Here is a 17,613-nt window from a genome sequence, read left to right on the forward strand (position 1 = left end):
AAGGTTACATGAGTTTAAATTCTGCATGGTCTGTGTCATCACAAGACAAGTTCTGTGAAGAACAAGTTAAATTATTTGTGTCCATTCAAATACAAGTAAAAGGAGTTTCTGTGTGGACAGAGACCAGGTCAATATTTAGGCCAAAGTGCTGCTGTGAGGCAGCTGCACAGCAATACTCACTAGTTGAATGACTGCCTAAAGGGCTGTTTCTCCATGTCCAATTTTCTGTTCAAAACCAAAAATCCAGACAACTGGCTTACTTTTCTCCTAAGGCATAGTTTTATGTCTCTAAAACACCTGCATTAATTCAAATAAATTCATAATGGGAATGATTGTACGAACCCAGTTCTAACAGCATTCAGTGTATTTTCTTTAGAATTTTGTCTCTGTATTATCTTCATACTTATTAAGAGTACTTAGTTGGATAATTTTGTGTCGGTGAGGTCTCTTGTTGTTTGATTGCCAAATTATGCGACTCTTCAATTCCACCCATGGGGGTAAACATTAACATTATTCAAGGTTATTGTCTGTTTTTACCTGCATTTTTATTACTCTTTATTATTGTTTTTTGTATCAGTATGCTGCTGCTGGAGTATGTGAATTTCCCCTTGGGATTAATAAAGTATCTGTCTGTCTGTCTGTCTGTCTGCCTGCCTGCCTGCCTGCCTGCCTGCCTGCCTATCTATCTATCTATCTATCTATCTATCTATCTATCTATCTATCTATCTATCTATCTATCTATCTATTACACTAAAGAATAAACTAATAACAACCTAACACTACTACAGGGGTGTGCTACAGCCAGAGCATAAATGAAATGGAAAACTGGAAAAACAAATAGTAAAATCCTGCAATGTCCAGATTGATGCTTACTCAACAAAACCAAAATAAACCAAATATACCAGCAATGGTATATTTCAGCCCTTTAACAGCTAGTATGTAAGAAACATATGACTTGGCTTTTACTGCACTTTAGCTGTTGCTCCCTGCATTTTATTATGAACTGTACAAACGCTGAGTGTCACAAACTGTGTTGTGTGTGTGTGTGTGTATGTGTGTGTTTTGTCAATAAATGTATATGCTTTTCAGTGTGCCATCATACTGCTTGCATGATGTATAAACAATGTATGTTCAAATTTTATACTTGTTTTCTTATTTCTAGAATTTAACTAAAAAAAACCCTTCAAGCTTTTTATTAAACACATTTCAGATGGTGCCATTAATTCAGTTTTCACAGATACTCTATTTGGTAGGACTGAGTCTTCTAGTGCATTAAATTTCAGGGTTTTTAATAGTCTGCACAATGCTGTTAGCCAGCCCCTTTTACAGCAGTTTATTTAGATGTACAAAACTACTTTTAGTTTAGATGTACAAAATTACATCTATTCATTTATTTCCCTCAAAAGGGTCTTGATTTTGAAGCCAAGCAACAATATATACTTCTCATCACAGTTGAAAATGAGGTTCCATTTTCCACTCCTTCATCAACTTCCACAGCTACACTTACAGTGACAGTAGAGGATGTCAACGAGGCTCCAGTTTTCAGCCCACCAACGCTGTCTGTTCCTGTTAAAGAAGATGTGCCTTTGAACACTTTCATAGCAACTTACCAAGCAAAAGACCCAGACATAGAAATGAAGCAGACGGTATCGTAAGTAATTGTTTTACTGTGTTTATTGATTTAAATTAATTTACAGTTCTGTGAAGCTGAATGTGATTACCTAAAATGTAAGAAATGCTCTTTTATGGAGGGATTAGTGCATTTTTTAGATTAACTGTTTTAGTATGTTTTAGATATTGATCAATATATTACAGTTTCCGTTTAATAGAATTTGGAGTTTCAAACATTGGGTTGGAGAGCTGTAAAGATTTTATGTACTTTACAAAGACCAGTAGTCACTGAGGATAGGTCTATAGAGGGCTGTCTAATCTGATGCAATGGCATTTTCATCCATTGATTCCAAGGCTCCCAGTTTCCCAGATGTCTTTCCTATGGGCAAGAAAATGGCCTAGATGTAGAGAAGTGGCACAATGTTCCACAATAGCAAATAAAATAGAGGAGGGTTTAGTTAGGGTAATTTTATACAAATGGTTAAGACAGGTGCAATAGGCACAGTTCATTAGCAAATTTATATATTGACTAAAGTAGTGAGATGACTTCAGCCTGGTTTTAAAACTGGAACCGAAGTGTCATCTTTCATATATAAGTAGGCAGATTGTAGCTATAAGCTTGACCTTGCACTGTTTTGTTCATCTTTGTTTTTAATAGGCCATCATGATCTTAATGTACTTCTGTGTGTAAGCAATACATTTTTAAAGCTTTATTTGCAAATAACAGCATATTGAAATCAGCACTAAGCTTAACTGGAAGCCTTTGGAATGACTAAAGAACAGGAGTTATGTGGTCATACTGTCTAGTTCTTGTAATGATTCTTACTGCAGCAATTTGTATTAATTGAAGGCTACATGTGAAATGGTTTGAGCAGCCAATAAATAATGTACTGCAGTAGAAAATCTGACTAGAAATACATTTATGAATTTATTAGTCTGTATATACCCTCCTAATTTACCAGTATTTAAGATGGAAAAATTTAGTTTTTGTAATTTGTGTTTTTAGAACACGTACTGGTGTCCTTGACACTGCCTAAGATGTGCTCTGATTTAGTAAAATTAATATTTTGATCATCTTATTAAATTAGTCAGAGTATTGTTGTGGTCTGTACCATATTCCTCAACTTCTTCCCCATGCTGTTAGGATATGCAACATCTCTTTTCTACCCAGAACTGGATGAGAGTGGAGGAATGGGCAATACAAAAATTCTTTATACAAACTAGTCCTTTTATGGATTGTTGAGATAGGTAATGGAGGATTTACTCCCGTTTGCAGTATGAAACAAAGCAGTGGGCACTTGAGTACTTTATACAAAAATGTATACAGTATTAAGCACCACAGAACACCTTTTACTGTCCTTTTTATGTTTGGATTTCATAAAATGTCACTCATACTGACTTCATCAAATCCATGATATTTTCTCAGTTTAAGCACAGCCTGCCAGTATGTTTTTCCTGTAAACAAGAAAGTAGGGGATAACCCTTCTGGCCTAAAAGATCAACAGTAAAGCACACAATCTAAATTAAAAGCATTTACTTGAAACTCTGTTAAAGCTGTTTTCTTGCAGTAAGATGGGAATTCCACAGAGCGACATTTTATTTAAGAACTATATAATATTAGTTTGTCTGGGTGTAAGTGTGTTTTTGCAAAATGCATCCTAATTTAATTTTTGGCCTTTAGATCAAATTGATATAATCAGTGGAGTCGAACAAATTCAATATTCTGCAATTTTTGCAGTTTTGTTTTAAATTCAGATTAACTTTTAAGTCAAGTCATGGTGAGATTGTTGCATTGTGGGATTTTGTTTTTAAAATTTTCTCTCTATGGTCTAAGTGTATCTAACAACTATATATTTTTTCTAGTTCTATGTTTAAGAAAATGTTGCTGTTGGCTTACAAATGCATAACTGTGTATACGGGGAGTTTCTTAGATAGCTGCAAACCAAGAAGACAGTCAAAAGCAATAATGGTGTTTTTACTGCCCAAGGGTGTCTTCTTTAGAACAAATCATAAGTGTCCATGTTGTATGCTCTCATTCATTAGTAAAATGTGATTTTCCCACACATTGCCAAGATACACAGTGCTTCACAGCTGAGTGAACTAACTTTTATCAATGATCCCACCTACATTGAACCACATACCATTGGTATAACTGAGGTTTAGAGTATTCCAATGATGTATGACCAATCATGAACATGTTAAATCTGGCAGGAAATACATTGTATGTACAACAGCCCATCTTTATGCACCTTTACTCACAAGCTTCTGGCTGAGTGCATGGAAATTGTTTGGTTGACCCACAGTAAGACTAAAAAGTTTGTACTAGGGAAATGTCACCTTCAAATAATAAAACATACTGTTGAGGATGTCCTAGAAAAATTACAGAATGCTAATGATACAGAATATGAAGGCCTTGACTCAGATTCTGATCAGTTTTGATTCTGTTGAGAACTATGTGTTTGATGAAGTACTCGATGCTATGTTTAATTTGTAAATATTGCTCCTAGTATTAATTTTGAAGCATCGCGTGCATTTTTACAGATCATGCGTCATGTGTTCAGTTACCATCCCAGGAAGCTGTCATCTGCACGTTACAATTTGGAGTACAGGCAATTTGTTCACTCATTTTCAGCTGTTAAAGAGATTCAGAAATTGGTATTTTTGCCATAGCTTTAAAAACTTATTTTTAGAATATTTGTAATTCTCCTGTGGAGCTTGCTACCTTTATTTATCTCCTCCAAATACTTATATTTAGTGACAAGCAGTGCCGACACAGGTGTAAATGACAGTACTTTTCATTATTTAGGTATGTTTAAGGGGGCAAACTCTATAGAAAAAGGTGAATGGAGTGGATAGGAACCAACCTTAGGACAGTGTCACACATAACACACACCATTATTCATGACTTTACCAACACAAATTTAACACCAGTTTTTTTTTTTTATTCATTTTGTCCTTGCATACTGAAGTGGCATTTTTTGACCACAGAAAATGAATCAGTTTGAAAATGCTGTCTAGTGTGCGTAAATCTGAGAACATCTGGTCTCGTGAAGCAGTATGGATGGGGAAAGCAGGTTTTCAAACACTGATGGGTGATTGTTGTGATGAGAAACAGCAGTTTTACTTGCTGTGATATCAGTTTTACTTTTGAGATAATCCTTTTCAAACTGAACTGATTGGTACTGCTTCCTTTGAAACACTTACATGGTGCTTTTATTTATCAACTTTATCCATGTTTGTGTCAACTAAGGCAGAGTCATCACATATTTTAATCTGCGCCTCTTTGGGATGTGGAAGGAAACCTGAAAAATCCAGTGGAAACTTCCACACTAGCAGTTCCAGCCAGTAAGAATGAAGGCAAATTTCAAACAGTGTAGACTACCCACATTACAAATACAGGAACAATGGTAACAACATGAGCACCTCCATATTTTAATTACAATAAAATGCTTTGAAGCAGTATATGATTAGTTAATAGAAATGCATTATTTCAGAAACACATTGCTAGGAGCCTGCCTTCTAAAACAGCATGTTTCACTGATAAAATCAGTAAACACTAAAATTATCATCTCTTGGGTTTTTTTTTCAAGCCCAAGTGATGTTTTCATATAATATGGCAAACAGTGAAAGCCCACATATCATGCATTTGAATGGTAAAGGCCCAAATGGGATGCATCTCCAGTTCGGAGTAATTTGTGTAGTTAATGTCCGAGTAGTTTAATGGCTAATTCTGCTTTATTATGCAGGCATAGTCAATACCAAAGACTGGTCGATCATATGAAGCACCTTAAATGGAGCAAAGGCATTCAGGACTTTTGTAATATTTATTTTCAGATGGCACATTTGTATTTTTGTATGCATTCCAGCTTTGTGTTGTCAGTTACTAAATAGAAAATATCAATACATTCAACAAAATGCACCTGTTTGGGTTAATCAAGTGGTCCAATGAGGATCACATTTTATATAATCTCTCTACCTAAGTCTACAGTCATACCAAGGATATGTTGCTACTTTTTAATTTTTTTTCTCCCCACTTTCTTTTAATCAGATACTATATTGGTAATGATCCTGCAGGATGGCTGAATGTGGATAAAGAATCTGGAATTATTACTGTCAAGCAAGCTATGAATAGAGAGAGTCCATTTGTGAAAAATGATAAATATACGTCACTCATATATGCTTATGATAATGGTAATATTTCCTACCTATTGTCAGAATAATCATTAAGACAGTTCTGAATTAGTATTTTTTACATTAAGCAGTAACACTTTTCATATTTCTATAAATTACATCATTTTAATATGTTACAATGGTTTTGGTGCACTAAATTGTAGTAATAGTCCATAAAAGGCGGAGTATTTAATGGCATTGTTACCTACAGAATATAGTGGCTTCTTTACCAATAGCTTTAACATGAAATTCCCTTGTTGGTGCTCCTTAAGAGTTCTTTGTAAGCATCTGAAGATTGTTTAAAAGTTGAATGAAAAGTTAGTAAACCATTTAAGCACAATTTCTTTCAGAGTTGCTTGCTGAACCTAATTTAGGAGCGAGTGGGAGGGGTTGGTATCATGGCAGTGTTTGGGCACTTCTCAGTGAAACCTTATTTTCCAGATTTCTTGCAGCTAGGTTATTAAAAAACAATACTGCTTTTACTATTTAAAAAGGAGTGGTTGGATACAAGTGCTTAGGGTATAGCTTGCCAAGATAGTGACATTTTTCTATTTAAGACTAAGTGACAGGGAATTCAACAAAGATATCTATGTTGCCACACACCTTGCTTCCTACTGACTGAAAAAGAAATGAACCAAGTTTAATTGGTAAATGTGACTGTTTTGTTTGTTTTTACAGCTAATTATCCAGCCACAGGTACCGGAACACTTGTACTCTTATTGGAAGATGTAAATGATAATGGTCCAGTGGTGGACGTCGTGGGTGACGTGCACTTTTGTAACCAGAAACCTCCACCACAGGAATTTTCTGTTGTTGATCCGGATTTTGTAGGAAATGCCGGACCCTTCAGGGCTGAACTGTTGCATGAAGCCAGAAGGAACTGGGCTGTCAGTATGAATGATACAGGTAATACAGTATTTAATTTGGGGGGATTATGAAAATGTACAGTACAATATAATTACCTAATCAAACTTTAATAGTACAGAAAATTGCAATATATACTATTTTGCTATACAGAATCAAAAACAATATATTGGCAGTTTAACTGCTATTTTAGTATTTTTTTCCATAGCATTTACTTTACGAGGGTGGCACAGTGGTGCAGTGGTAGCGCTGGTGCCTCGCAGTTAGGAGACCCGGGTTCACTTCCCTGGTCCTCCCTGCATGGAGTTTGCATGTTCTCCCCGTGTCTGCGTGGGTTTCCTCCGGGCGCTCCGGTTTCCTCCCACAGTCCAAAGACATGCAGGTTAGGTGGATTGGCGATTCTAAATTGGCCCTAGTGAGTGCTTGGTGTTTGTGTGTGTCCTGCGGTGGGTTGGCACCCTGCCCAGGTTTGGTTCCTGCCTTGTTCCCTGTGTTGGCTGGGATTGGCTCCAGCAGACCCCTGTGACCCTGTGTTCGGATTCAGCGGGTTGGAAAATGGATGGATGGATTTACTTTACGAGGGCCATAAATAATAGCAGAGGACTTAAATTTGTATTTGGTTTTCAGTGGCTAGAATTGTCTTAATTGCGATATGTATAAGTAAGCTAAAATGTACATGCATTTGGTTATTTTAATTCTTGGATTGTTGCAGAAAACAAAATCATTCTTTCTATGGCAACACAACTACCACCAGCGGAATACCAAATTATTGTTCGAGCATATGATAATGGAAACAACTACCAGGACACTACGTTGAAAGTGGTTGTATGTGACTGCACAGGAGATAAAATCCATTGTCCAAAGGCAGGCAATCCTGCTATTGTATGGCTAGCTGTTTTGGGTAGTTTGTGTGCTGTCTTTGCTCTACTGAATAAGTATATTGAAGGCTAATTTTCTTTTGTCATACATATTGATACGATATACCAAAAATAGGTTTTTGTGGTTTGTAGCTTTAAATTGGCTTAACAGAAACTCATTTTTCTTCACTGCTGGAAAACATAGTTGTTTCTTAATCAATGACTTCTATTTATGCAGAGTTATTTTGCTAGATACATTACTCAGTGTTTTTAATCATTAAAACTGCTTTTTTTGCAGAATTTACTTTAATTGAGCCATTGACCGCTAGTAGTGTGTTTTTACCACTTAGAATTCTGGTAGGTCTGCTGTCAAACAAGCTGCTTCCACACTTCCTACTTGTAGATATTCTGCTTATCCAAACATTAATATGTTTATTTTGTTGGCAATAGGAGAAAGAAAACTGGCACAAAAGACAGATGTGTGTTACTGAAATATTAATCTTGTAAAATTCATTCTCTGTCCTTTCCCCTTACCAAAAAGGTGCAATTTTGTTATGCTTGCCATTGTAATCAGTTAGTTCTCATTTTTCTATTCCCCAAACCTGCTACATAATGTTTTGTTTTCATAAAACAAAGTAATATTCATAGGATGCAAGAGGTAAAGTGACATCACCTGTCCCACTACCTATACCCCCCACATTGACTCTTTTGTGTAGAATATGTTTAATGTGCATACTTAAGGAAAGAAGATTGTTTTCCAAAATATGTTGTGGTACACAAGATTCAAGATTGGACCCACGCTAACATTGTATGTCCAGTGTGCTTCCAATTTCTCTTTCAATTGTATTGATTTTTTTTTTAAGAAATAATAATTTGAATCTTCTTATGGGCGGTTCTTACTAGTCTTAATTGGGAGAATTTTTTGGTTTCTTTCTGGATAAAGTTAATATGCATAATTAGGACTATCGTTTTAAATCAGCATTTTTTAGAGACTACACAATCTTTCATAAAATGCAAATGCTCTGATACAAAGGCTGCAGCTGTGGGACAGCTATCATTGAAAGTTGGACTACTGTTTGAACTATCTGGATATGCATTAAGGGTAAAGATATTTTGGATACTATAAAGATATTTTTGAAAAAACAAACACATTTTGTTTTTCCAAACAGCAGAGTGAGAGAGAGTGGATAAAGGGCATCCATCTTTCATCTCATAGGGGGCATCATCTTCTGGAGCTTGCTGAACAAGTGTAGTCATATTTTGGTTATGATCTTAGCATATTTAACTCTGTCATAGAAAACAATTAGATGCATTTTTCCTTTTTGCTTCATGCATAGCAATTGGAATTCCCCATGCTAGTTAACATCAAACCTAAAAAAAAAGTTCTGCAATAAACTCCTATCTGTGTATCCCGTCTGAGCGGTCATTATGAATAACTCTTCTTTCAAGAGTGTGTTTTAAATCCAGTTGTAATTGTGTTCCATAGTTCATATAAATAAAGCTTGTGTGGCTTTTTCTAATTATATAAATTGCACATCTATTGAAAGCAAGCAGTTTCAACAAGAGGTAGGTAAATATTGCAAATTTCTGCCCTCATATTTACAGATTGTGTAAAGGTTATTTTTTGAATCCATTGAAACAATTCATGTTGAGAAAGTTGTAAGGGGCATGTTACGATTTGCCTAAATTTTTTTTCCTTTTTTCTTTGTAGTTCTTGTACGTCTGTTGGTTAGAAGAATGAGAAAGGTGAAAAAGGAGACAATACTTCTAGAGGATGATAATCATGAGAGTTATACAGTTTGCTATGTAATATTTCTCTATAAAGAAATCAGTTTAAAACTAAGCAAATTGAAGAAACATGTACAGTATTCAGGCCCCTCCAATTTCTGCACACTCTATTGTGTTATAGGAATAATTTTAAATATGGAAACACCAGGACTCTTGATAGAATTGGCCTTCTGGCTAAACTGAGTAATCTGGCAAAAAGGGTCTTGGTCAGGAAACCCAGTGATACCAGAGCTACAGAAGTCCTCTGATGAGATGGGAGAACCTGCTGGAAGGACAACCATCTCAGCAGCACTCCATCAATCAGATGCATATGGCAGCCTGCTCAGAGTTTGCCAGATGACATTTAAAGGACTCTGAGGTAAAATCTGGTCTGATGAGACTACAATTAAAACAAGTGCTTGGAGTTCTGCCCAATGTCAGGTTAAAACCAGGATCTGCGTAATGCCATCCCTAGTATGACAGTGCTTCTCAGTGGCAGGAACAAGGAGACTGGTCAGAATCGAGGGAAGGCTGAATGCAGTCAAATACAGAGATCCACAAACTCGAACTGGGATGATGGTTCACCTTTCAGCATGATAATGACCTGAAGCATGCAGCCAAGGCAATGCTGGAGTGGCTTCAGAACATGTCTCTGAGTGGCCCAGCTAAAGCCCAAACATAAACCTTATAGATAATGTATGGAGAGATCTGAAGGTGGCAGTTTGCAGACACCTCTCATATATTCTAATAGAGCTTGAGAGGATCTGCCAGGAATGGTGGGATAAGCTGCCCAAACCTTATAGAAACTAATCCAAGAAACCCTGAAGCTGTAATTGCTGCCAAAGGCACAAAGTACTAGATTAATGGTCTGAATATTTATATGAACAAGATTTTAGTTTGATTTTTAATACATTTATAAACCTTTCTACAAACATTTTTACTTTGTCATTATTGGCAAATATAACAAATTTATGCATTTGAAATCTACAACACATTGTGCAGAAAGCAAAGGGGTTTGAATATTTTCTGAATCCACTGTAGTTTCATTTGTGATTGAAGTTCTTTAATTCCAGCCCATGTTTTTTCTTTACAGGAGTTAAGACATGTGCACAGATGCATGTCCTGGGGTCTACAGAGATGACGTAGAATCATCTATGATGCCTGCCCCCCGTCCAGCTAATCCAGATGATTTTATCTGCTTTATTGAAGATGTAAGTAAAACTTAAGTTAATCTTGCTCAATACAATTTTTGCATACATGTAATTTTAGTCTTGGCATACTGTAAGTGTGGTGGTTTTGAACCTACTACACCAGAATACAATTTATTTTAAAGTAACTTGTTTTTTAAAATTTGTCCTAACTTTAGAACTTGAAGATGGCAGATAGTGATCCAATGGCTCCTCCATACGATTCACTGCTAGTATTTCATCATGAAGGTTCTGGTTCAGAGGCTGGTTCTTCTCAGGAGGTGACTCTTTAAATCAATGGGGAACCCGCTTCAAAAAACTTGCCGATACGTATGGAGGTGAAGATGAATGAAAACATGTCCTCCAGTAACACATGGCTTTTGATGGGTTAATATGTTGCTATGCAGGACTTCCAGTAATATTACTAAACTCCCATTATTTTCATACATCCAAAATGTGGGTAAATTTTCAATACCTATGTTGCACAGTCAAGTTTTGTGTTTGTGTCTGGTTTTACCGTGTTTCCCCGAAAATAAGGCAGGGTCTTATATTAATTTTTGCGCCAAAAGATGCACTAGGGCTTATTTTCGGGGGATATCTTATATTTATTCATGTACAACATTTATCCAAATACAGTCATGTCATCTTCTTCTGGAATATCGTCATAACTCTCCATATTCAAACCCTGAATTTCAGCCTGAATTTCTTGCTTACTCCAGCCGCTTTCAGGATCCTCCAGGGTCAAGGTGCGTGCTTGGATGTTTGATGAATGGTTCCATGTGGTGAAGCAAAATGCTGACATTTGTGGTGCTTTGATATTCAAGTGTTGCATATTCCTGATTGTAATGACACGATACATTTTTAAAGTCTCACATACCATCTTCTGTGCCGTCTTTTTTTTTTTTTTTCCACCTTTACAAAACCATCAGAATGTACGGCGGCATATTTGAGCCATAGAGAAAAAAAATAAGGACATAATAAAAATGTCTATTTTGTGATTAAAGCGGAAATTTTGGCTTTAACCTCGAAATGTCCACTTTAACCTCATAGTTTACTTTTTATCATTAAAGCAGACCGCCATAAATGTCATCTTAAAACCGACCCAGTTGTTGACAGCAGCGGCAAGCAGCATCACCACACAGAACACATTATATTTATAACATTCCAACTTTCTGTACATTTAGAGTTCTTAGATTTATATTTGATATCACTTTCATGTTGAAATGCATTAAAAATATGTATTTTACATTTTACAGATAAATCGTTAACTTTGTTTAAATAATGAATACTGCTAATAGTTACACATATGGAGTGGCACGGTGGCAGAATGGTAGCTCTGCTGTTTCGCAGGGAGTCACGTCCCTTGTGCTCCCTGCCTGGAGTTTGCATGTTTTCCTGGTGGGTTTCCACAGTGTGCTCAGTTTTCCAACCAAAGATATGAAGGTTTGGGGATTTGGTGAAGCTACAATGATGCCAGTGTGTGTGTGTATGTGTGCTTGTGTTCACCTTGTGATGAGCTGATGCCCTGTCCAGAGATTTTGTTTCTACCTTGCGTCTTTCTGTCATTAAACATCCTTTTCAGAGATATTGTGGCAGGGTGTCCTCGGAATTTAATGGATGTTCCGGACACACACGTCACATCGCGTGAAGTATAAACCTGGCCTTAGGCGCCTTTCTTTTCAGTTGACGATCTTGACTAGGGCGTATTTTTGGAATAGGGCTTATATTACCGAGCAGCCTAAAAATCATGCTAGGGCTTATTTTCGGAGTAGGTCCTATTTTTGGGGAAACACGGTATTCAGCATCTTTTGTAAGAGGCCAAATATTAGCAACATAAAACTATTTTTTGTAAGACTGTTAATTACCTTTTTAATTTTTTCTACAACATTATAAACAAAATATTAATGCATTCTTTATTTTTCTCCATTACATTTACAATTTGAATTTTTGGTTACTGTTATATTGAAATGTAATCTAAAAGGAAAAGTTTTATTTATCAGTTCCGTTGTATTTTTAAAAGTAAAAAAACAAAATTCATAAGTTTAAATACTATAAAGATACATATGAAAAATGTTTATAAATGATTTAGAAAAAAGAATAAGTTTTTATCCTCTGAATTTAAGATATGGTGGCTTTTTTAAATGTAACAAAATTGTTTTAATGAGACTTAGAATCTACATAGATGACAATTTGGCAGCACAATCTATTAAAAAAATCTCACCATTTGCTTGTTTCTTATGTGCAAAATATTAAAGTAAATTTTCATTTTGATCTTTTTGACTCTGAGTGTTTTAATCTTCTATGAATCTTTTCTCACTTCCAGTTACAAAATCAGTGCTTTCTTTTAGGTGCATTATTTTGTCCATTACACCTTTGTTAATTAACAAATAAAACATACTGTATGTTGAGATAGGTACAAACTGCAGTTCATCCACTTAGTTTAGAATGTAGAATTCTTGTTAAATCTGCTGTCTTAATGGGCCTTAGGTGCCTAGCAGAATGGACAGAGCTCAGTTCTATACATCTGATGCAGCCAGTTGGCTGCATTTTAGCGTAGTCTCTAGTGCATTGTTTTCATCACCACAACATCTTCAAATCTGTGTTTTTAAAACTGGCTTTTAAGAGTTGCAACAACATCCTCTTGTTTAGCTATATCACAACTTTACAAAAAACAAACAGAAACATGCTTTTGAGCAGAAAAAAAACTGACTGCTTTGTACATATTTTGGCTGCCACCCTTCTTATGTCAGAGTGCTCTTTCTTAATTAAATTTGAATACTTCCATCAGTAAGGGTTATGAAATATGGAATTGGAAAATGTGATTTCTGTGACAGTAGTAGACCTGCATAAAACTTGTTTTATGATGTGAAGGTAAGATATACCATTTCCCTGGATGCATAGAAGAGCATGAGATGTGTTCTTCCTTAAATGATGAACAGTATCTGTTTGTTCGGAGCAAGATGTCCATGTGTGTGTGTTTGGGTTTGAGGTATGTTTGTGTTTTTTTTTTTTTTTGAAGACTTGCATGCAAGCTTAGACGGGTCCGTTTTTCAGACATTGGTGCTTAGTTTCCTTGATGAGACAGAAATGCAGTGTATGCTTGTAAACTTTTCTACATTAAATAATTGAGATATTCTACATTTTGATACTGACATGTTACATACTTATCTTGGTAATCAATATCAAGGCTCGCTTAGCCTGCTGTACCACAACATTTGCATGAGCCACAGCTGTAACTAGTTTGTAACAAAACAATCATACCTCACTGCATTGAAAAATTGGGAACTTGTGTCTGTTGATACCTCTTTGCCATTTGTACACTAAGTTCCCTGCTTGCACATACCAGTCGCCTAACCTTAGGTCATCCAAAAAGCAACACTTTTATTTCACTGTAGTCTTTAGTCTTTTAACAAAAGTTCTGCAGTCCAGAATGTTTAATGCAGACCTGGCTTGCTGTGTTCGTGTGTGCATTTTTGTGTTCTAACCTGGTTAAAAGCACTTGAACATGAATTCTATGTGAATAAAATATTTTCAGATACACGAAGAAGTTAATTGCAAGATTTATTGGCAGTATTGCACAACAAAATGAAAATGTCATAGCTGATGACACTGATGTATCACAATTCTATATTCTTGCATCCAATCAACTTGCCATTAATTCCTAAGAAGTGTTTTTGTAATTCTACTAAACCAGTATCAGCACACTGCACGATAACATGCAGTGAATACACTTGACTTGAGCATTCCTAGTTTTCATCCTCTTTCTCTGTACGTTTACCATTCATTTGCTCAGAGGTTATTGCGCTTGCTGTTTCCTGAGCAGCTCTGCTTTTCTCCACCCTAGCGGCCCACTTCTTCTCTTCTTTCGTCAGCATCTTTTTGTGTTAAAAATGATTAAGTCAGTGTTTGTGTTGCAGTAACTTAATACGTTTTCCTTAATTTTTCACTTAAGCTGGCACTTAAGTCTTCAATCTGCCTCAAGAATGATTTAAGATATGAAGAGGTAGGGGAAGTGACGGTGAAGGTGGTAGGGAATAAGAGTACACATGCGCTGCATGGCTCCTCTGCTGGCCACTGCCAAGAGTTGATTCTACAATAAAATAAAAATAAAAAAGAGTAATAAAAATCATCCTCCCAAAAGCAGACAGTAGATGTCACGTAATATATGTGTACCAAATTTCAGGTCAATAGGTCAAACGATTTGCGAGCTACAAGTGATTTAAAAATCCTGGACAGACAAACAGACAGCCACAGTAGCATAATATATAAGAAGAAGATGTCTTAACAGTTTTACAAACTCTATATATAATGTGAACCACAGCATGAGCAAACTTGCAGTTATGTTGTGCAGTCTGTAGGTAAGATTTCAAGTGGTTGTGGATACTTTTTCCATAATGTTCATTATTCTGATACACTGCTGCACATTGGTATCCATTTAAATATTTAAATTCATTATTTTCTTCTTCCTTAACACCTGACCCATCCCACAGGGATAATGTTGTGCCTGGAATTGTTAAAGCAGTAAAAACACTTTGTGTACCTGCCAAATGTACTCTGCAGTCTACTTTAGTTATTGGACAAACATCAGACCAAATTTTTCTACATAAATAAATGGAAAAAAAGCACAAGTTAGTCACAAAATATCAGCACTTTTTAATTGGAAAAGCTTTTAACTGGAACCACTGTTAACCATAAAGCCGAAACACCATTACAGGTTCAGTTAGCTCACATGGGGTCAGGGTGTCCGCTGACTTGGATTATAATCCATAAGTGCTCAGACGAGGAGTTGATAAAACTGAAGCAGTTGTATTAATTTATGATAATTATATTCCACACATTTATTCTAATATTTAAATGGGAAAAATATTCCCTTGACTTGTCTTTTCTTGAAAAGGGGTTGCTTTGTGTAAATTGGTGTGGGGTTTTAATGCATTTATGTACAGTTACGTGAGGTGGCCCAAGCTTTTACATTTAATGTGTTCACTTGTGCAAAAGGATTTTAAATCGTATTTAAGAAATTACACATCTGCAAACACTGGGGTGTGTTTTAGATATGGATGTGTTACCTTAATTGTACACTGATATGGATATTGGGTTACACAAAATGGTGTGTCAGTACAATTTTAGGCTGGGTTAGAATTAAGGAAAACTCTGCGCTAATGTCTCCATATTAAAAAAAAAATGAATGGAAGAGAATGTCAAGAAAAGAATAATGGCTGACTCCAGGACTGCAAGGTACAAGCTTTGAGGAAAGACTGCAGGAGCTGTACCTTTTCAGATTTAAGCAAATGGCGGTGAAGAAGACACATGAAAGAGGTGTTTAAAATTAAGAAGGGACTTCAAATAAAAGCGTGATGGCCCAAGTCAAAATTGGTGGCAGGAAAGTCTTGCACAGATTTTAAAGTACTCCTTCACATGAGCTAGGAATGCATGAAATAAGTTATCCAGCAGTGCAGCAGGTTGCAGTACTTTTTGGACACTGATCTCCCCCTTTGGTAAGAATTGGTTGAGCTGAATGGCCTCTTGACAACACCCCTGAAATTTTACAAAACTCAGCATTACTTTGGTTTTTTTGGGGTTTTTTTTATAACCTTAAAAACAACTTTTTGGGTATTAACTTTTCAGCATGTTCATCATATAACATACCCATCATTACTGTATAAGACCTCAAAACAACTGAGGGCATCAAATGTAAAATTTACAATTGTCACACTGTGACAATCATCAATAAGAAAAATTAAGGCAAGACTGGAAAATATGCAGAAAAAATGAAACTGTAAAGTAGTCAGATGTGTAAAACAGCCCATTAGAGTACAGACCTGTAGGGCAAAATTATTTAGACAAATCCTCTTAATAGAAATGGTACTTATTGTACAACCTCAGAATTAAAAGTCAATATCTAAGGTATGTAAAGCAATTCTTTTTAGAGAAAAGTGGAAACATATTGTGAAGATTTTTTTGGCCACATCCACAGAAGATGCATCTGGATTTAAACAGATAAAAGGAGAAGAAAAGAACTTTAAACACAGATATGCATATTACAGTATATACTTTGGGTCTGTGTGCCATTGGCATGGGAAATACTGTGCAGTTGGAAGGAAGATTCAATTCAAATGAATTAAAAAAAAAAAAGTCAGTGAAGAAAATGAAGCAGAAAAAATGTTTTCCAAGACAGATTAAAACAGACTGAAGATCTTAGCATGACGTATTTACAGGATTAAAGTTGTTGGAATTGCTTCATTGAGGTTCATTGATAAGAAGAAATTCTATAACATATCTGCTGCACTGACCTCAACATGGAATGGTGAAGTTCTGTAGTACAGGTCTCTTATTTCTGTACTGCAGAGTTTTTTTCCTAATGTATGTGTCAACAGTGGCCCAAGCAGTAATCAAAGATGATTCAAAGAGGATGCAATCTGATTACTTTGGAATCTGGATTTCTGCAGAATTCAGGCGCTGCAAATATGTTGGGTTTGTTTCTTATTAATCCCTCTGTTGTTTTCATCCTTTATGTGTGTTAATCATCCAGCTTTAATCTAGCTTATTATGAATTTTTAAATGTACTTTCAATTTCTCCACAAAGTAACAACTATGTGAAACTGTTTTATCTCTTTGAAAATCTTAATATTTATTTGTCAAAGTAGTTCCTTAGGCAAAATTAAAATTGTTCAGTTTTTTGACACTAGATGGCAGACAAGCCTTTCAACATTTACCTGATCCTATTAAAAAAGTATCATACTGTATTGTATGTATGCAATATACTATTAAATAGCCATCTTTATTTGTAAAGCCAACTTTTTATGTTTGGTTAAGTATACTTCTTAGTAATATCTAACTCTTGCCTACCTGCCGCCCAAACTTCAGTCTTTACCTGGTGGTGTCCCCAACATGGCCCATAGGGAGAAGACCCAGAGGTAGACCTAGGACATGCTAATAGCATTATATCTCTGCTGGCCCAGGACACATCTGAATATTCCTACTGACAATAGAGTGGCCTGTTCTGTCCAGCTTGCCAAGTTACATCCAAAAGTGGAATGAAAATAAAGAAGAAAACAAATAAAATTATAAAAAAAATAAATTATTAAATGATACTGAAAATTATTTTCCATTGTTCTACAGTAGTTTTTTTTTAAAATCTATACTGAAGTTTAATATGG

General features: G+C 35.7%; 1 protein-coding gene across 14 annotated transcripts in view; it reads left to right on the plus strand.

Moving 5' to 3' along the window:
- Nucleotides 1–17,613, plus strand: part of cdh31 (cadherin 31) — a 438,121-nt gene that overhangs the window by 17,581 nt on the left and 402,927 nt on the right. For 2 of the 14 annotated variants that reach the window (XM_051932052.1, XM_051932051.1), the window contains exon 5: nt 1,407–1,651. The exons of the other annotated variants lie outside the window; for them this stretch is intronic. In XM_051932052.1, the coding sequence (XP_051788012.1) occupies nt 1,407–1,651 (245 nt within the window). The remainder of the gene's footprint in view (nt 1–1,406; nt 1,652–17,613) is intronic. 14 annotated transcript variants of the gene reach the window in all.

Source organism: Erpetoichthys calabaricus, chromosome 9, assembly GCF_900747795.2.
Source record: "Erpetoichthys calabaricus chromosome 9, fErpCal1.3, whole genome shotgun sequence".
Taxonomy (NCBI): Eukaryota; Metazoa; Chordata; class Cladistia; order Polypteriformes; family Polypteridae; genus Erpetoichthys; species Erpetoichthys calabaricus.